Consider the following 21,506-nt stretch of genomic DNA (forward strand, 5'->3'; position numbering starts at 1 on the left):
TCAATTTTGGCTTAAGCATTTTTCATGGATACAGGTCTGTCACTGTTAACGTTCGAACACAATAAGAACAATACAGACAAATATATAAAAATTACAACAATGTAATTAAATAATTGATTTTGTATAAATAATAGAAAGATCAAAATCGTACCAGCCGGGAGAGGCACGCGTCTGTTTTTAACTGTGCTGGAATTAATATACACATTAGAGCAGAGTATTTTTTAAAATTTTACTTTACTTGATCTAACTAATTTAAACTCAAATTAGCCTCTATTTGTATATTTTTTTTAGGATGGAGGGTTGGATTGAAAGTTAAGGAAACAAAGTGAAAATTTTAGATCATGTTGAAAATTTCATTAAAATAATAAATTTTATCCTCGAGTTTTTTAAATATTAGGTGATCAATCCCTTCAATTTAAAGACAATATATTTTGATATCTAACTTTATTTTCTTAAGTCCTTTTATGTTAGAAGAAAAAAGTGTGAGTCGTCAAATTCTAATTTAGAGAGAAAAAATGGTTGTTGGGAAAGATTTTAACTATTATAATGATTAATTTTTATGTCAAAAAATTTCATGTGATAAAGGGGTTATGTCTAGGGGTTTTTTTTTTAATCTTTTAGACACATAATATAACAAATTTGAGCTTAAAAAGAAGTTTTTTTCCAAAAGAATTTTGGGTTTTGAGGTGGTGTTATTGAATTTTTGATGGTCATGAATTGGTTTAACAAGGTCTTTATGGGTTTTTCTAGATGTTTTGGGTAGACAATAAATTAAAAATGAGATTTTAAATGGAAAAAACAAAAAACTTTATTTTTCCAACCACCATAATGGTTGGATTTTAGGTTTCTCATGTGATGCATCATCTGCTATTAGAGGCGACATATATATTTTTTTTAAATAATTAGGATGGATGACGCGTTGTTCATCCTATTAAACTTTTTTTTATTAAATAAAGGTCTACACTTGGCTTTGCAGTTTCATGCATGGGCCGTTACTTTATTATGTTGGGCCTGACTTACCAGGCTCAACATAGCATGACCTAGGTTTTTTTTTTTATTTTTTTTTATTTTTAAATAATACATTACTTGTGTTATTAAACTAAGTGTTTGAAAATATTAATATAATAATAAAAAAAGTTAAATTAAAAAAAATTGTGCAAATTTTTTTTCATTACAATTCTTATTTAAATTGATAGTTAGATTCCTGGGTAGATAGTTAAAATTCTCCTTAACAATGCATTGAAAATTATAAGAGTTTGTGTAAGAATGCTGAATTAATGAATACAGCTTTGAGAAATTCACCTAAATACTAATGTTATGTCCAACAGTTTTTGCAAGAAAACTCGTGTAAATCACTCTATCAGCCAAGGACACAACCACAAAAAAGGTAGATTCAATCTAAGTTTTTCACTTGTTAGTCAGTTTCAATTTAATCCAAATTTCTTCTTCGTAATTTTTAACAAATTATACAAACGGCACATTACTTTCGTAGGATTCGGTGTCTCAACATGCGACGACGACGTATTTACCACGTGCCAGACAAAAAGTCTTGGTAACAGGCTCTTAAACCCTCTCCTTCATTTTCTGATTAAACCCTAGCTACACCTCTCTCAGATCTCGACAGAATTAGGAAACGGACAGCAAGTCAGCAACAATGGAGTTCTCTCAAGATGACTTTGATCGTCTATTAAGGTTCGAGCACGCTCGTAAATCTGCCGAATCTACCTACGCTAAAGACCCTCTTGATGCCGACGTGAGTACTATATATTCGTTGCACGACGTGTTGTTTCGTTTAATCTCCTGTCAGTTCCTGTTTTTTTTCCCATCGTCAATCCTGCTTTTTTTGTTTTTGGTTAAGAGGAATTATCTTTCACTTGATTATTACTTGTGTATGTGCGTTAGATCAAATACAAATCTCCCATCTTGTCCTACATACATATATACAAACATGTTGCTTAGTTTTTGAAGTAAAAAAAATTATATGCTGGTTATCACTTTAATTGTCTTTTTGCTCACCATTGATGTATTATCATTATGACTAGTGATTTGTTAGCATTAAAAAAGGAGGGTATGCTTTGCAGAACTTGACTAAGTGGGGCGAGGCATTGCTCGAACTATCACAATTTCAAACCGTGGCAGAGGCAAAGAAGATGATAAATGGTTCTGTAGTTTCTGTTGTTATAATCACCAATTCACAATTTAGCAATTTTTCTGGGCTTTATGTTATTGGGGCGGTGTTGTAATTTTACAGAGGCTATTTCGAAGTTGGAAGAGGCAATGATGTTAAATCCAACAGCCAATGCCATGTGGTCAATAGGAAATGCCAACACTTCTTATGCATTTCTGACTCCCGATCTTTCCGAGGCAAAAAATTATTTTGACAAGGCAGCTGATTACTTCCAACAAGCGGTTGATGAGGTAATTTTGGAGTTTTTTGGGCTTTGATTCACAGGATATGTTTAAGCATATTAGTTTCTAGTAGTCTTCACTAAGATGTAAGTTATAACTTTTCAATTTTGATTTTCAATACAGGACTCGACTAACGAGCTTTACCACAAGTCTTTGGAAGTTTGTGCGAAGGTATACATTGCACCTTCCTTCTCATAAAAAAAATTGAGTGTGAACTGTTGTTTCTTTCAGCGTATTTGGTGGTCTTGGGCCTACCCTGTTAGATTTCTGGTATGAATTTTACTAATTATGCTGATATAGCCCTCTATCCACTAATAAAGTAGAAATCACTTGGTTTTTACATGAAACTAGTGTCAGTCTTTGGAAGTTTGTGCTAAGGTATAATTTGCACCTTCTTTCCTTCTCATAAAAAAATGTTGACTGTAAACTGTTGTTTCTTTAAGTGTATTTGGTGGTTTTGAGCCCACCCTGTTAGATTTCTGCTTTGAGTTTTACTAATTATGCTGATATAGCCCTCTATCTACTATAGGGTAGAAATCACTTGGTTTTTACATGAAAATAGTGATAGTCTTTGGAAGTTTGTGCTAAGGTATACTTTGCACCTTCCTTGTCATGAAAAAATGTTGAGTGTAAACTGTTGTTTCTTTAAGCGTATTTGGTGGTTTTGAGCCCACCCTGTTAGATTTCTGGTATGAGTTTTACTAATTATGCTGATATAGTCCTCTATCTACTACCAAGGAAGAAATCACTCATTTTTCTATTGTTGAAAAGCATAACATGCATCTTATGTTCACACATTTTTCAATTTGAGGTGTTTGTTCCAATGGAATAATCAAATAATCAAACTACAAAGATATTATACTGATTATCATCACCACAGATTCTCCAAATCTTCAATATTTTCCTTGTTATTCTGTGCTTGATGTTCTGAATGAACATTGCAAATCAAGCTTTAGCTTTTTTGAAACTATTTCTGTCTATCCCGATCAAATGAGCTCCACTTTTGATCATGTGTCGGTACAATTTTTTAAGTGATATATGTGATCTTCCAGTTTTCCGACTAAAGATGTTGTTGACGATATCTTCTCAGGCTCCAGAATTGCATATGGAGATCCATAAGCATTCAAGCAGTCAACAGACCATGGGTGGTGAATCTTCTCCTTCTTCAAATGCAAAGGTGAGGAATTTAGGCAGCTCATTTTTTTCGAAGTTCACCCAAGTAAATGGTTGCTTGCTTCTTCCTGTTCTTGAAAAAAAAATGTGTTTTCCTCCTTCCTCTCTCTCCTTTTTTGAAAAAAAAAGGAAAACAGTTAAAGGATTTTTTTTTATTGCAGCTTAAAATTTCGTCATGAGGCATTGTTAGTTTTTAACCCTGTTTTGTTATTTGCAAGTTACCACATTTGAATTGAAGTCTCCAATGTGCTGTAATCTGAGTTCAGTCAGCATTTTTCTTGCAAATTAATTTAAAGTAGATGATAAAGAGTCCTCTAGTTTCAGCCGGTGTGTTTTCCTTCATATTCTCTTGGTTTTCTCTTATTCTTTCAAATCACGTGATCTGGAATGTAACACAAGATGTTGATATGCACACCATATCCACTACTTTATGGTTTACAACAATTTTGCCCTGCTTGCCCTCAATGGAATGGTGCGATGTAGATTGTCGCCCTGACTGCATGAAGATGTTTCACTGGTGACATGTACAACTTCTGCCATTGTACATATGGATTGTTGAAACAATTTTAATGAATCGACTCTAATGCACGGACTCCAAATTAGCTCTACAGCATGCATGCTGTTATGTACATGCTATTCATGCATATAGTTGTAGCTCATGTGTTCTTTCCTTGCACGCTTAACTTATGCTTATGGTGGAATGTATGTGATTTCACTTATCCAATTCTAGGTTGGTCAATCAAGTTTATTTAAGTCCTTGGGATAAGTAAAACCTGATGTTAGCATTTCCTAATGCCTAACTTCACAAAATAGTAAAAAATTTGAGCCGAAACTATTCTCTTTATTCTAGTTAAAGCTCCATGTGGTTTCTTGTTGTGATGGATGCCACTAGTTTGATGTGACATGAGGTTCTTGACATGCCAATTCCCTAAAAATTTACAGAAGCACATCAAATCCATAGTTTGTAATGCAGCTTAAGTATGATATTTTTGTAATTGTTTGGTTCTGGAAGTGATGGTTGGGCATGAGTTAATATGGAGTTAACGCTGAATAATTTCCCACAGGTCACTACATTAAATACCATCTCACACGATTGCTATATATTTTTTAAAGCATCATCAGACACTTCTTTGTCAATCCTGTTTCAGGGCTCCAAGAAGAAGGCAAACAGTGATCTGAAGTATGATGTATTTGGATGGATTATCCTTGCAGTTGGAATCGTTGCATGGATGGGGATTGCAAAATCCCATGTTCCTCCTCCTCCAATATAAAGCATAAAGTGAAGATGCCAATATCTTTTCAAGAATGTTCAAATAGTGATCACAATATTCCTACTGGAAGGCATGTATATTCCAGATATACATGTGGTATCCTATCCGCATGTTGATCTTGATCTTTATTACTTATTCGGTTAGAATTATCATTTCGTGCAAATTTTAGTTATATACATCTGTTGACAGTCTTTCAAGCTTTTCTTCTTTTCCCTCTTACGTCCATTTGCTCTGGTTTTTTGATGTCATGAAACCATCATGAGGCGTTTTCAAGTTTCAAGGTTACCTAGACCTAAGCTATAGAGAAATTTAGAGAAAATTTTATAATATTTTATTAAAAATCTAAATAATAGTCTTTTTCTTAAAATAAACTAGACATTACTATTTATATTTATATTGATACTAAAATTCTTTGGAGGAAAGAATTTCTAATGAAAACTTAACTAATTAAGAGAATCCATCTAGCATTAAAATTTTTAAATAATAAAATACTAATTAAATTAAAAATTCTAACCTAAATAAGAAAAAGAATCCAAATAAAATAAGATAAATAAATACAATCTTGCATGGTAATTTTCAAGTCTTATTTAAAAACCTTTTCAATCTTCCATGAAATTTTAATCCAATAAAAAATAGTGCTTCCAAAATCTTTTATAAAAAAATTAGCTTATACTAACGGTCGGATTAAAAGTTATGTTTGATTTATTAAATTGTATTTTGAATTCTTTTTAAATTTTTCAAAACCTAAAAATCTTAACCATTAATAAAATAATAATAATCTATTTTCTTTATCTACCCAAAATAAAATCTATTCATAATCTTGTATAAACTCTAAAATTAATGATTGCCTTAAATTTTGCTAAGATAAAATTAAAGAAATATTAATATGAGTTCTAAAGTCTAGAAATTCAAACCACTCTTCTCTAGCACCATGTATGATAAGTTCTGCTTTTTTATGATAAGAAACTTGTTGAAATAATGGTAAGCTTTCAACTCCGACTACCACTTTATAAATTTTTTCTTCAAAGACCTCCCATCATAGAATAAAGTTTCATCAAATTTCCAGGCAAGTTCCTTTTCTCTTTATAATCTTTTTTTGCAATAAACATTAGTCGTGTTAAATCTACTATGGATTGCTCCAAATAGTCTAATTTATGCTCATGAGCTCACATAGCGTCCTAGATAGCCTCCTCTCACGCATCACGGAGTGAGTTGCTATTGTCTCCGTCTATCAAAGAGGCTAACTTGCTTTGACACCAATTAATGCGAGATATAACATAGTTAAAAGTTATGATTCTTAAATCCTAAGATTATAAACCTAAACTATAGAGAAATTTAGAGAAAATCCTCTAATATTTTATTAAAAGCTTGAATAATAGTTGTTCTCTTAAAATAAACTAGTCATTCTCATTTATATTTATATTAGTAATAAAATCTTTTATAGGACAGGATTTCTAATTAAACTTGCTTAATTAATAAAATCCATCTAGCATTAAAATTTATAAATAGTAAAATACTAATTAAATTAAAAAATTTAAGCTAGATAGTAAAAGGAATCTAAATACAATAAGGTAAATAAAGATAACCCGCACAGTAACTTCCAAACCTTATTTGAAATCTTTATTAATCTACGATTATCATGAAATTTTAACCCAATAAGTAGAGCTTTTAGAATTTTTTATAAAAATTTCAACTCAATTTAACAATTGAATTAAAAATTATGCTTCATTTACCAAATTGCATCTTGCATCTTGCATCTTTTTAAAACTCTTCAAAACTTAAAAATTTTAACCATTAATAAAATAACACGACAAACATTATTATTATTATTATTATTATTATTATATAAAGAATGTGGTTGAAATTTCCCACGCCAGAAAGGTCTTTGAAATTCATTCCATTGTGTCAGTACTCTTGAGTTTGGAGACTTAAGTCTGGTGTCATGATGCGTGTATTCCAACCATGTATTACTTAGACCTGAACTCTTACGGATTTAGAATTCAGTGGTTCCATTTTTCTTCAATGAAAATAAAATTCAATGTTATAGGTGGGGGGAAACCGCTCCCACATCACAGAGAGTTTAAGAGGAGAGATTTAATTCTTTATCTTTTAATTCTTATGTAAACACTACTGGGGCTTGACAAATGGATTTTTGACTGTGGTAAGAGGCATGGATACACAGAATGACAGTGCAAAATCAGGAAGCCCAATGGCTATGAGGAAATATTCTCTTATACAAAAAAAATAAAATTGGCCATCATAGTGCCGATACACATGCATATATGAATACAGGTACAGGTACTCCCTCCTTGCTCCTTGCTCCTTGCTCCCCTCACACCAAAGCTTATCTTGACCTTCAGTTGGACATCCACATAATAAAATAAATAGCATGTGATGAAGTTTTTCTGATTCTTGTAGCAGCCTCTGTTTACTAGATACTGTTAAATTTCTTGAAGTGTTCTGTTGGCAGTCATTGCGACATAATCTGAATCTGATAGATTCTGATAAGTTATAGAATTCTTCAATGGTTTTGTTTTGTCATGTTTTATTCTGTGCTTTTGGTTGTTTCATTTTCCTTTTTGATTACCCAATGTTATATCTTTGCTCTTTTTATTCCCTTGATTAAAAGCTTGAACCATGCATATCCTGTGCAGTACCATGCAATTGCCCTGGTGATTGGTGTACGGATGTAGACAATTATGAGATGTTCGTCAACAATTTCTATGTAATAAAAAATGGTGTCTAATCTTGTTTCCTTTCAACTTCTCCCTTTCTCTGGACCACTACCATTTTAATTTTTACGTGGCTAAGTATCTAGCTCTATATTCATTATGAATACATCTTTTGGTTGAGAAGCTCTCCATGATCCACCAAAAGAAGAGAGAGTTGTAACCGTGGCCATTTAATTATAGCTTATTTTATTCCAATCTTTCCCCGTCAGCCTTCCACCGTTGCTCTCAGTGGGATCCAATTGTGTAAGCAATGGCTTCTTTCTTCTTTCAGTAAAGCAATGCTCATTTAATTTATAAGTTAGAGTATTTAAATGACCATTGAAATTATGTTCACTGATTATTTATCAGATTTTATTGGCTGATCCTCTGCTTGGTGTTTCATCAAGTGCTTATAATTTGGCTCCTCGTTTCTTTATTGTAGTCCATTAAAAACCCGAGTTATTGAATTTTTATTTAAGTCCATAAAATACATGTTTTGGTTTGTGTCTTGCAGGTCCAGTTAGTTATTGTTTAGCTTAGCATGCTGCTGTTGCAATTACTTGTATCATATATAGTGATGATCACTTTTGACTGCTTGGCTAGCAATAGGATCCTCTTTCTATCTCCTTGGGGTACTATTGTACAGGATAGTTAAGGATTTGATGTTAATTTTATGATTCCTTGGTGGAATCAGGATTATCTTGCTGCTTGAGGTCCACCACTCTCTTATTGGAATGCAGTGGGGATAAGCTGGCAGATTCATGTTGGACACCTTTCTATTAGTGGAAAGAAAACTCACTATGAAAGAATCAGGGTTTGTGCCTTTTATGTTCACGAGGTAGCTAGTGAGTGCTATGATAATGCTAGATTAATCAGAAGTTAACTAAGCATTCCACTTTGATTAGCTGTATTGGATTCTTTTTAGGGATGCTCCCAGAAGGCGTGAGAGAAACATTTTTGGATATCTTTTAAGGGATGCTCCCAGAAGGTGTGAGAGAGACATTTTCTGCTGCAAAGACACCTTACTTTTGTGGAGTTGTTGACTCCACCCTCTTTTATAGCTTTATTGGTGAAAAATGTAATGGTAGCTTTTGCCTTATTTTTTTTATTCTGCAACACCTAACTGGCCTGTTTGTGGTTCTTCCATCCAGTAGGTGATGGAGAAGAAATACAGGACTTAGTGGGGGTGTTTCTTATTACCTTCTTCTTTGCTTTAATAAAGCTGAGCACTCATTATCCAACTATATTCTATATACCATTGCTTTGTTCTGAAGGATAGAACATGCAGTTATATGAATGCTTTTTGTGAAGAGAAGCGTAGAAGCTAGTAGATGTTTGCACTCTGAAATGCTTCTATTGGCAGAAGTTTATCCCTCCTCCATGATCGTGGTTTGTCAAGAAAATAACGGGAGAGAGTGTTTGTATGCATGCTGAAGATTACTGATTTATGGACTAGAAGAGTGACGAGGAGTTAGGTGGAGATGATATTCCTTAATTAAGCAGGACTGTTGAAGATTTTTGTATCAGATCAACTTTTGCATTTATTTATTTATCAATAATTTACTTGATCATTGGATATTCTTGCTTGTATTGTGCCTGCAATTCATCTCCCGTTAGGTTTTAAAACTAGCTGGGACGACCAAACCATACAGAGCTTTCTCTCAGTTTTGTTTGGCCAAATCTGCGAGACATTGGATTCTTCTGGACTGCTCCGTCCTTTGGTCCTTTTCTCACCGACTATTTTATCCGATCTTTGTTGGTGGTAGGACATCCATAGGTTACTATTTAATTCGATAATTTCTTCATAGGTCAACTCCAGCAGATCGTTGTCTTATTCCAGAAGCAGGAGGGACATGCAGTTAATAATTCAGACAGCATCTGCATGGGTTGGCTTTTGGTTGGTTCTCGGGATCCTTTATGTATGTTACTCGTGTACATGACTAGTTGGTCTGGTTAGCTTGATCTGTGAATTATAGCTCTGAGCTGTGCAGATGATTTATAGCGGTGTATATATGGAGTAATTTTGGCCGACATTTTTTTACCAGTAATCCCAATCCTCTTTCAGAGAAGTTAATGGCCAAATGAAGGGGAAAAAAGGCATGGTTGCGGGTAAATCTAAAATATTGTTATTGTTTTTTCAAGATTATGTTTTTTAAAAACTAAAATCACCTTGTATTGAATTCTTTTTTTAAATCAAAACGAAATTGCATTCAAGTTTTGCTTTGGTTATGAGTTGATTTACCGGGTTGTTTAAGTCAAGTTTCAACTAGTTTAGCATAAAATCTGAGTGGAGTTTTGAATTAATAAAATGATGTGGATGTTGATGATTGGTTCATTACAAGATATCGAGTTAACTTGTCTACCGAGCTAAAATGAGTTTACGATTTCAAAAACAAATAATTACGAATCACGAATCATATAATCTTTTATCTATTGAATGGCTTTTTGAAAGAGATATGTTACGAATAATATGCATATAAAAGCCTATTAATAAAATGATATATTTTTATTTTTACATTAATACCTTAAAAATATGAAAAATCATTCCAAACTAAAAATTTTTAAAATTTTAAAAATACGATTAATCTGCAATGTTAAACAGGATGTCGGTCGCAGTGTAAAGGATTACTTTTAAGAAGGATGGTGGTGGTACCATTACTGAAAAATGACAAACTGGAATCCCTACCCCTCCATGATTCTCTCTTTAATTATTTATTTATTTTTCTTTTCAAGATGGATTCAGAAAATATCTACTGATCTTTTACAGAGGACATTTCTTGTCTTCACATGATCTTCTCTGCTCCTGTCGGCAACGAACGGGACGTTCGTTCAAAGGAAAGGTCGTGTATATGGAAATCGAATAATGAACAAATATGGTTAGAAGAGACTCTTAGGTGAGTCTAGGAGTCACCACTCTACGTCATGAAACAATTTTTTTTTTTGGTAAAATTAGAGCATGAGAAGGTGTTGTTGGCATGCTAGAAAATGTTGCAATAAAGACCAATTTGTTCATTGAAATAAGAATGAACTAAGGAGAAAAGACATTAATGGACAAAATGATCATCTTTTACCGTTACATGCAAAAAATGTCAAGGATTAATATTTTTCTAATATTTAAAGGGATTAGATGGAGTAAATATCTTCTCTCTCTCTCTCTCTATATATATATATATATATATATATAAAAACCTAGCTAGATAGACATGATTTATCATATTATCTGTAAACAAAGTCAATAAACATGAGATTCATAGATAAAATCATGTAAAAGATATACACCATTACGTATATATCAAGCAAGGATCATTATATATTTTTTCATATATGTATAATTTTTTAATTTGCAGATGAAATATTTCATTAGCAGTTGTGTATTTAGTTCATCAGCATAATATTTTTTACTGATGGGTTTATAAATGGTGATTTTATCGATGATTTTCGTCAATATTTCAAGTTATACATCACGAATCTTGAAATTTATTTAATAATTGGATTCTGCTCCCTGGGATGAAATAAGTTTTTATTTTTTATATTGTGCATGCATACCTTTTTCTCGTACCTTGGATTTTGCTTAAAGTTGGATGCAACTATCAGGTTCTTAGAATGATGAACGTTTTTGGCATGAATTTCTAGGAACATGAGCGAGCGCGTACAGTAACACTGCCCGCCTTTGAACTTTGAACTTTGAACTTTGAACTTTGAAGATATCTTCAAGGAAAGGTGGTTTCAGGCACGCAATCATATCTTGTCTGCGAATTAGCACTCCCCACGGTCGTTCCAGTCCAATACATGAGATAAAATATAGGTTTCCGTACACCATCGAGAGTTCTTAATTATGTAAACTTTATCAGTGCCTCTAAAAGTTCAATTCCCTCGTCATTTTTACGGGCCGTTTGTTTTTATGTTTATAAAATAATTTTATTTTTTTTTATTTTAAATTAATATTTTTTAATATTTTTATATCATTTTCATCAATTAATATCACAATTAATTTTTAAAAAAATAACAAATATTATTTTAATACTTTTCTGAATAAAAAATACTTTGAAAATAAACCATAATCATATTTCTAAACAAACTCTTAACAAGACAATTGATCAGGGGGCTAATAGGAGCAGGCCTGTATATTTATTTATTTTTTCAATTTTTTCTCTAATAAATTAGATTTTTATTATATATATATTTATTTAAATTTTAACCTTTCTATTTTTAAATTTTTTTTAAAAAATAACATCTATAAGAACTTTGAGGAATGCTCACGCACCATCCAAATATTACAAGCCTTTCTCATACCTTGTTGTGTTTGTTTCACACATGTAGAGTAATTTTCTCTCCTTTTGTTTTAGTTCCTTAATTTTTAATTTTATTTATTTAGTCCTTGATTTATATTTATTTATTTATTATTCAATATTTGATTGAGCGATAATTAAATTTCATATTTTATTTTATTTTTTATAAAATTATTGTAATTTCAAATAAACATCTAAACTTTGGGTTTATGGTTGATTTTATGAGCATTTATTTTGTTTTTAACATATAGTTAAATACAAAATACTTTCATAAAAAATCATACTATTAAACTTCATGGAGACCATGACCTGATTTGCAAATTTGATGAGGTAACCAGGTTTGACTTGGTTTACGGGTTTAATAGGGTAATCTTTTTTTTAATTGAAATTAATTTTGTGATTTGTTTTTTTAATCATACAGTTAAAAAAATAATTTTGGAAACCATGTTATCAACCTCCATGGAGTCCATGAATCGTTTTGTAGGTTTGGCAATGTAACTTAGGTTATCTCAATTTGTTGGTTTGACATGTTAATTTTTTTTAAAATTATTTTTTATTTTATATATCATTCTTCAACATTGAGAGTGGTTTTGAGCTTCATAATTTGTTTCATTTGTATTCTGAGGGGTTATAAGTTTCTTGAACAAATATCCCGGTATGGGTTGATGTTCAATTTTGTAATCGTTTATTTTTGTTATCGAATGGATAAATAAAGAATAGCTTTGATATAAAAAAAAAAATAAGTTATTAATCTTAGTGGAATCCATGGTACAATTCAGTTCATTCTTCAATATTTGATTATTAAAAAATAGAATTTATGATTTATTATGGTTTGTTTATTGTAGTGTTATCATGGTCTCGAACAAATATCTTGACACTATGTTAGTGCTTAATTTTGCGAACATATATATTTTTTATCATATAATTAAATAAAAATATTTTTTAAAAAAACAAAGTTATTAAAACTAATAGAGTTTACGCCTCATGACGTAAGTTGACCGGGATCGATCTAATATCTTAATAGTTAAAAAAACTTGTCAGTTGAAATTTTTTTGAAAGCTAAACAATGTTTTTATAGGTCATACAAGTGATCTTTGGACTTGTAAAGTTAATTGATTTATGTCAAGATAACTCTCATACGATTTAATTTAAAATTCATGCCAAGTTATAAAGAATTGGGCTGAGAGATTTAAAAAATAACCTATTTAACAGAATATAATTACATTGCCAAAAAAATAATTTCAACCTTGACATTATATTCTTACATTTTTTTTTTTAAAAAGACTAGTATATATAGAGTGCTGACCAATCTACTATTTTCTCTTAAACCCTGTAACCCAAAATTTTATCGTGTCCAAGGAAAAGTCTAGATTCATTAATTAGTCTCGTAAGGACCACAGATCAAAGTTAAATAAGTTAGGTATGCGTCCTATATAGTTACTTATATATATTCTCCACGTAAAATATTCTGGCCTTGACCTGCATCATGAGTTGAACCTCAAAAACCAAGTAGAGATAGATCAAGTTAAACTCATGGCATTCTGGCTGCCACGTCTTGGCAAATGGGGCATCGTTCGACAAGTACCCAAACACTTTATCGATTCGATTCAGTGTGATGCATTGCATAAAATAAAATTCAGGGGACTTGATTGAAAAAAGCTCAAAACTTGGTGCACTAACTGTGAAATATTACAATTAAGTTTCTTCGTCCTTTTATTTTTTCTTGTTTCCATCTCTATCCTCTTGAACTTGTAAACATGTGATGATATCTGATAATTAAAAGTACCAAACAGTCTGAAAAGCTTTAAGAAGGGGTTTGCCACCAGATTCATTTAGCAATTTAATAAGATCGTGGTGAGATCGAAAATCTTTGAAATTAAACTAAAAAATAATAATTAATAACAGAAAGAGCAAGAGCAGTTTAACTAGGGGCCATGTCCGTATCAGTTATTACTCGTGTTTCCTGGTTTTCAACATGTCAAAGGGGTTTTTTTGAGCTTGTCAGAATAAAAAATAACATTAATTTACCTACAAAATTTGTAGTATTTACGTAATTCATTCACTATCAGAAAATTGTTCATCGCCAATGGAGTTATTGACAAAACTTTTGAAATCTATGACTTAAATTTTCTGAGGTTATGTTAAATCAGCAAACCCCCACGCATCCAATAACCTTCATTTATCTTATCCCTTCCTTCACCAAACCGAGACAGACAGCAGCTTAATCCTACCCCATTCGTCTCCCTCCTTATCTTCTCGGCGTCAGGCAGCAGCGACAACAACAGCAACAACAACAGCAACAAAAACTCCCTGCTTTCCCTTTGTTTTTGTTGGTTAATTGATCAAACAATGTTAGGCTTATATAATTAGGTGTTTATGATTTTAATTTGTAAATTAATGTTGTTTCTATGCTATAAATTAGACTAGATGTCACCCTAATTTTGGTGTATCGTATGGAATCTTATGTTATCAAGTTAAACTAGTAAATAGATCAAAGCGACGTAGCCTGCATACTAAACTTAGATAGACAATATAAGATTATAGTTTAAGCATAGAAGATCCTAAGAAGTATGTTATCACATGTGTAAAGCCAAAAAATAATTAAAAATGAACACACCGTAAGTTTAAGATAATAGTAGTTTGTTGTTATTAATGATTAATCATTTGTTTTTAAAATGAATCTTGAGTTTTACAAAATCATACTTACCAAAGATTTTTTTATATTAATTTATCATCCATCCATAATTTTTTCAATCATGTTAATGTTCCATCTTAATAAATTTTTATTGGATAACTATTTTCAATAAAGTTTTAACCCTAAAAATAAATGAACTTCACTATAAATTTGACTTTAAATGTGAGCATTAATTATTATATTTTATTAAAACAAATTCCAACACTTATAAGTGTTGTGTGCATATTAATTATTAATTATTGTTATTAGACAAGCTAGGATGTGGTTAGAATTTTGATTTGTTGATACCTATTTGAAAAGCCAGGGGTTGGTTTGGATCTGGGGGGGGTTGAGTTTAGTATGTGTTATTTCAATAATTACTTGAGATTATAAGCTTAATTGTATTTTGAATTGAAAGATGAATGGTAATTTTAGGTTTAGGAAAACTAATTTATTATGAATTTAGGATTGGTTGGGATTTTAAGGGAACTGGTTGATCAGATAAAAAGGAAAAGTGATGAATTATTGGCCGCCATGAGTTTTCTGTTATGCGACAACGAGTGGAACAAATGAGAACTTCCATTAAAGCTATAGTAAGCTTTTCTCCATATCCCTCATACTCTACAGCTCCTCCACGTTTTATGTGATCAAATTGTATTATATATGAGATCTAATTAATTTGGTGCAATTCTAGGAGTGCAAGGAGCAAAAATGTTTTTCAGCCCTGTCAAATATTTAATTAGGATGTAACTACCTTGTTAAATATATGTTTTAAGTATATTTTATATGTGTTTGGGATATAGTTTAATTTTAAATTCTTTGATTGAATATTTTGTATATTTGTTTTGATTGAAGTGACGTGGCACATTAAAAATGGTTGTGAATATGGACTGGTGTGGTACATATTATAATATTCTAATGCATGCAGTGTGGGAAAAAAATTAGCGATAAAATAAAATTTTAGGATAGATGATATATAAATTTATGATGGAGTCTCAGATGAAAAAATATTTTTGAATATATGTTTTTTCTTGACGAGAAGTTTTTATTTCTTAAGATATTTTGTCAGAGAAAAAATATTTTTGACGGAAACTCTCATGAAATATGAATAAAAAATTAAGGTTAGGAAAATCTTACCAGTGATTCTTTAACTTGTTTTTCTCCCGATAAAATCTTCGAAGAAAATGAAATTACCACCGATGAGTCTTGCTTGATCACCAAACAAGGTCAGCAAAGTAGGTGGCCACATATATAATTTTACCAGAAAAAACTTTCCACATGCTATATATAGACCCACATGAGATCCAATCCATGACAAAAGTCCATCTGGGGACAATTCTGATTGCTTCTCTTCAAAGAAAGATCCTTTTTGCCAACCATCACTTCCCAGATAACAGTTTCTGATATGAAGTCCATACCAGCAAACCTTTCTTCCATACTATTTTGCTTAGCTGTCATCATCCACCAAACTCCATGGCCAGTTGCTCTCCTTTTATTCTCATTATCCTCTTTCTTTGCTTTCTCTCTAAACTATTGGCTAGTCCCTGGAGGTTTTGCATGGAGAAACCATCACGACAATCAAAAACCTTCAAGATTTCGGGGTCCAGTTGGGTGGCCTATAGTGGGCACTTTACCCCAAATGGGTTCACTTGCTCATCGAAAACTAGCTAGCATGGCTGCCTCGTTAGGGGCAACTAAGCTCATGGCCTTCAGTTTAGGCTCAACTCGTGTGATAATTAGTAGCCATCCAGACACAGCCAGGGAAATCCTATGTGGGTGCTCTTTCGCTGACCGTCCTATTAAGGAATCAGCTCGTTTGTTAATGTTTGAGCGTGCCATTGGCTTTGCTCCTTCCGGAGACTATTGGCGACACTTGCGTAGAATTGCGGCAAATTACATGTTTTCCCCGAGGAAAATCTCTGCTCTAGAGCCACTTAGGCAACGTTTAGCTAATGAAATGGTGGCAGAAGTGAGGGAGGAGATGAAGGAGAGACGGGTTGTTGTGTTAAGAGACATATTGCAGAAAGGTTCATTAAGTAATGTATTAGAGAGTGTTTTTGGTAGTGATGTCTCTGTAGAGAGGGAGGAGTTAGGGTTCATGGTTAAAGAAGGATTTGACTTGATTGCAAAATTTAATTTGGATGACTATTTTCCACTGAGGTTTTTGGACTTTAATGGAGTGAAGAGAAGGTGTTGTAAGTTGGCTGGCAAGGTTAATAGTGTTGTGGGTCAAATTGTGAAGGAAAGAAAAGGAGCTGGAGACTCAAGGAGTGGAAGTGACAGCTTTCTTAGTGCTTTGCTATCTTTGCCGGAGGAAGACCAGTTGAAGGAATCAGATATGGTGGCTCTTTTATGGGTAAGAGACTCTCCCTTTCTCTTGGCTAAATCTTAAAAAGTAAATTAAACTAATATCTGACAAAATAAATAAATAAATAAATAAATATATATATATATATATATATATGTATGTATGTATTTTACAGTGCAAATTGCAAAAGGGAATTATAAAGTTGTGTTATGTAAAATAAATAAATTATTGTTTAAGCTTTGAAAGCTGGGGAGAAGGATGATTTCTCATCTAAAATCTGAGGAAGATTATAAAAGAACAATTTATCTTAGTTTTGTAATTAAATCTGAAAGAAACTATGCTCTTAATTTTCTTTGAATATTCTTATCGAAGACGATTTTATTTTTATTTTATGAATTATAAAAATACTCAACGGAAATTACGTAAATATATTAAATGTTGAGACACTACTCTCAATAATGATATATTATTGGTGAATTTCTTTTTCCAATCTGAAATATCTTTTCATAATTTTTTATAATCAGCAACCTCTTTTATTCCTCAATTATTACCACTAGCTAAGGTCATTCGTTGCACGAGATCCTTTTCAGTCTTCTCTTTTGACAGTTTCTTAACGAAGATATTGTTGCTGGATACATATCTTGTAGGTGTTTTGTTTCGTTCTAGGACGATGAGTTTCTATTGATATTTGAAAAGGCTAAGGATTTTAAAAGGTTTCTTGTCTTTTTGCTACTATTTTTCAAGATTCGAAAGGAAAGGAACCATCATATCATCTTAGTGCTCAACTCCAAGCTTCATAAAAGTTATTTAGATACTTGTTAGATTATACTGTATCCAAATGTATGGCAAATATCATCTCATTTTACCCACGTTTTTCCACACTTGATACCAATTGACATGTGGTTGCTGGTTTCCACGTTTTTTATTGTTCTTACCTGCAATCCTAACTGTACAAAGGACCAAATGGAGAAGATTTTTAATTCTATGTGCCAAGAGGATCTCACCGGGATGATTTTGTTGTGGGAAAATGTAACACAGGAGATGATATTCCGAGGAACAGACACGGTTGCTTTGCTTCTCGAGTGGATAATGGCTCGGATGGTGGTGCACCCAGAAATCCAGGCAAAGGCCCAGGAGGAGCTTGACACGTGCATTGGCAGCCACAGGGAGGTGCAAGACTCTGATATCCCTAATCTCCCCTACCTCCGAGCAGTAGTCAAGGAAGTCCTGAGATTGCACCCACCTGGCCCACTACTCTCGTGGGCCCGCCTAGCCATCCATGATGTGCACGTGGACAAAACGTTCATCCCTGCCGGCACAACAGTGATGGTTAACATGTGGGCCATAACACATGACCCTTCCATTTGGAGGGATCCATGGGTCTTCAATCCTGACCGGTTCATTGAAGAGGATGTGCTGATTATGGGCTCGGATCTAAGGCTCGCACCATTTGGAGCAGGGCGCAGGGTGTGTCCAGGCAAGGCACTTGGGCTAGCCACGGTGCACCTATGGCTCGCAAGGCTTTTACACGAGTACAGATGGTTACCCGCAAAACCCGTGGATCTTTCTGAGTGTTTAAGGCTCTCTCTCGAAATGAAAAGGCCACTGGAATGTCATGTGGTTCAACGACGGAGCAAAGTCACGCAATGAAGCTACTGTTTTCGATCGGAAATTAAACTTCGCAGGACCTTTTCAGGCGAACCGTGTGGTGTGTTTAATTGTAAAATAAGAATGTATCTCTCTTCTAGATTGTGTAAAGTGGTTGTTGATGTCAAGGGGTGTGTTTGGTACGTGAAGCATCACGCTACTAAACACGCCTAGAATGTGTAATAAGAATGCTTTTGTTTTGTTTAAGCGATGCGTCGCATTAATAAACGGTTCTTAAGTTTCGACTTTCGAGAATGGTTGAAACCTAGTCATGATCTCCTCGATCATGTCAGCAAATTCTTGCAAAAAAAAAATATTATAAAAACTTAACTGTTAAATAAGATATCAGAAAATAGTTTATTATAATTTATAATAAAACCAGGAGACTCATGAAAAATTATGTTTTTTTTTTTAATTTGCATGGGTGTCCGGGCTAGTTTGCGCGTACCACGACTAATCCCACGGCTCACTGAACATCCTACAAACCCAGTAAACATGTAAGGCACCACGAGGATGACAGGCATGCACAGTGAGGTTTGAACCCATAATGAAAAGAAAGAAAACAAGTCCCTTCAACCGCTGAGGCAAAACCTCAAGTGCAAAAATATGTTTACTCTCTCGAAATGTTGCTTCCTGGAGGTGTAGTTGGTAGTCTATTTTTCAGCCAATGCTAGCAAACTTGCCCACCTTTAAATTCTCTCGTGCTTATGGTATTTCTTCTGTCTAATGCAACCACAGACTGCCTCTGAAAATGCAACCACAGCAATGTTCAACTCGTTTTCTAGAGGGAAGATTCATTGAACTACTCAAGAGAACTCTTAAAATAGAATTTCAAGATTATAAAACGGTATGTTAACATATCGTTCACGTTAAGTGTCTATTTAGATTCAATTTGAGATTGCAGCTTGAACATAAATTAATAAAAATAAAATTATTTAAATTAATTATTTTTTTTATGTTTTCGTATCATTTTAATAATATTAAAAATAATTTTTAAATAATAAAAATATATTATTTTAATTAAAAAATATTTTAAAAAATAACAATTACACGCACAATACTATGTTTAAGCCTTAAAATCCTTGGATTTGGTGCCTTCTGATCATGGTCATGGGCCAAGCTTTTGTTTTTTTGTTTTTCCAGTTTCCCAATAATTTGAAAATTCGTGGTTCAACTTGTGTTTTTAAAAATTTTAATTTTTTTAAAAAATTAATATATTTTTGATGTATTTGAATTATTTTAATGTACTAATAAGAAAAATAATTTTTAAAAAATAAAAAAATATATATTATTTTAATATATTTTAAAATAAAAAACACTATACACTTTCAAACACACACCCGTATGTGAGAAAACAGTTTTAGACCCTGCCATCACAAGCTCAAATTGGCCCAGCTAGCCTCAACACAGTCTACGGGCTCGAGTGTGCTTCACTAGCCCAACGCATCCCGGCGTGCCACCGTGCTGTTTGGGCTCGGGGATGTCTTGGTGCCAACAGGTTATTAAGTGTTGAAGTTCCTCTTTCGAAGACGATACATGCTCACCTCATGGCACAACCTCTGGTCAAACAAGGCCCACCAATCGAGGGGAACAAAATATACATCCATTAAATACAAGCACACCTCTTAGATATATTTAAAAGGAGGGTACTAGTTATTTTTAAAAAATATATTAAAATAATATTTTTATTATTTTTTAAAAATATATTTTTTATATTAATATATTAAAATATTTAAAACCACAAAAAAAAATTAAAAGTAAAATAAAATTTAATTTAATTTTTTTAAAAAAATACTTTTAAATCACAAAAACAAATCACATAACATTACAAATAATCATCAATGATATTTTTAAAGTATGATGCTGAACTGTTGATATTTTGATTTTTAAAAAATAATTTTTGATATTAACACATTAAAACAATTTAAAAACACAAAAAAAAAAAATTAAAAAAAAAAAATTGCAAACATAAGAACTAATTATATAACACTACGATGATTGGTACAATGATCATCATCAGTAATATACACAACGCAATCATGGAACCAACAAAATCACACAACCCATGAAACGAAAATTTATAGCAATCAATCATGAGGGGTGTAGCTTAAGTATTTAGGTCATGTGGTTGTTTTTTATAAGTCACTAGTTCGAACTTTAAAAACCTCAAGACTATTTGAAGCTTACATGATTGTTAATTTCATGACCTATAAGATTAGTCGATATGCATGTAAGCTGGTCAGAATACCCATATTAATAAAAAAAACTATAGCAATCTTAATCATGAGAGATAGCTCAAATAATTAGATTTTGATTTGCTCACTAATAATCACAAGTTCAAGTCTTCTTATAATCATTAGAGACTTATATAATTATTAATTTCAGAACTCGTAAAATTAATCGAGATATACACAAACTCATCTAAAACAGTGTTAATAATAATAAGAAAAAAACCTATAGCAATTTTGCAGTGGTCCATTGTTATTATAGCCCGTTGCTCTTTATCACAAGTAGTTCAAAATAATAATAAGTAGTAAGTACAATGATCATCATGCTCGTACACACACCCATGTGAGTTCTAGCCTTCTAGGCTAAATCAACAATCTTGAATCTCAAGATAAGTCATCTTCTGCCGGGTAAAAATAATCTCTTTCTTCTTCCTACCTCTTTCAACCTTGATATTCTCCATGACCAAACTCACATTCTCAAGTTCACGAGACGCCCCCCCCCCCCCCACCTAAAAAGAGAACTTGTTTTGTAAGTTTTATGGCTGATATATAGCTCAACATTACCATCTTCTTAGCCTCTAGTAGCCTTGAATAGCCCTTTCCAGTAGGCAATCCCATCAACTAAGGAAGCCCTGGTGCATGATTGGCTTAATTTTGATAAACAAAACTTTATTTCTCATCACAGAAGAAACACTACAGTACGTGTTTTTAAAGCAACAACGTAAGTTTTGAGTCCTAATTGTAATATAGTTTCAGTAACCATCACAATCACAAAGTGATGATTTAGATTAGAGAA

General features: G+C 32.5%; 2 protein-coding genes across 2 annotated transcripts; both read left to right on the forward strand.

Annotated features, from left to right (window-relative positions):
* Window positions 1–1,532: 1,532 nt before the first annotated feature.
* LOC118054514 (mitochondrial import receptor subunit TOM20) lies at window positions 1,533–5,050 on the forward strand. Its single transcript, XM_035066141.2, has 6 exons — window positions 1,533–1,753; window positions 2,082–2,160; window positions 2,252–2,418; window positions 2,533–2,580; window positions 3,500–3,586; window positions 4,731–5,050. Exons 1-6 carry the CDS (start codon window positions 1,655–1,657, stop codon window positions 4,851–4,853), a joined length of 603 nt encoding a protein of 200 aa, XP_034922032.1. The 5' UTR covers window positions 1,533–1,654; the 3' UTR covers window positions 4,854–5,050.
* A 10,616-nt stretch (window positions 5,051–15,666) lies between these two features.
* LOC118054515 (cytochrome P450 78A4) lies at window positions 15,667–18,729 on the forward strand. The gene is made up of 2 exons (XM_035066142.2): window positions 15,667–16,883; window positions 17,874–18,729. Exons 1-2 carry the CDS (start codon window positions 15,933–15,935, stop codon window positions 18,483–18,485), a joined length of 1,563 nt encoding a protein of 520 aa, XP_034922033.1. The 5' UTR covers window positions 15,667–15,932; the 3' UTR covers window positions 18,486–18,729.
* The last annotated feature ends 2,777 nt before the right edge of the window (window positions 18,730–21,506 follow it).

The sequence above is a fragment of the Populus alba genome, chromosome 3, assembly GCF_005239225.2.
Source record: "Populus alba chromosome 3, ASM523922v2, whole genome shotgun sequence".
NCBI classification, from domain to species: Eukaryota; Viridiplantae; Streptophyta; class Magnoliopsida; order Malpighiales; family Salicaceae; genus Populus; species Populus alba.

Excerpts from the sequence above, each read along its gene's own strand:
- LOC118054514 (XM_035066141.2), top strand. The coding sequence starts at position 1,655 with ATGGAGTTCTCTCAAGATGACTTTGATCGTCTATTAAGGTTCGAGCAC. Across the intron at positions 2,419-2,532 it reads TCCAACAAGCGGTTGATGAG|GACTCGACTAACGAGCTTTA; the intron begins GTAATTTTGGAG and ends TTTTCAATACAG. Across the intron at positions 2,581-3,499 it reads CTTTGGAAGTTTGTGCGAAG|GCTCCAGAATTGCATATGGA; the intron begins GTATACATTGCA and ends ATATCTTCTCAG.
- LOC118054515 (XM_035066142.2), top strand. The coding sequence starts at position 15,933 with ATGAAGTCCATACCAGCAAACCTTTCTTCCATACTATTTTGCTTAGCT. Across the intron at positions 16,884-17,873 it reads ATATGGTGGCTCTTTTATGG|GAGATGATATTCCGAGGAAC; the intron begins GTAAGAGACTCT and ends AATGTAACACAG.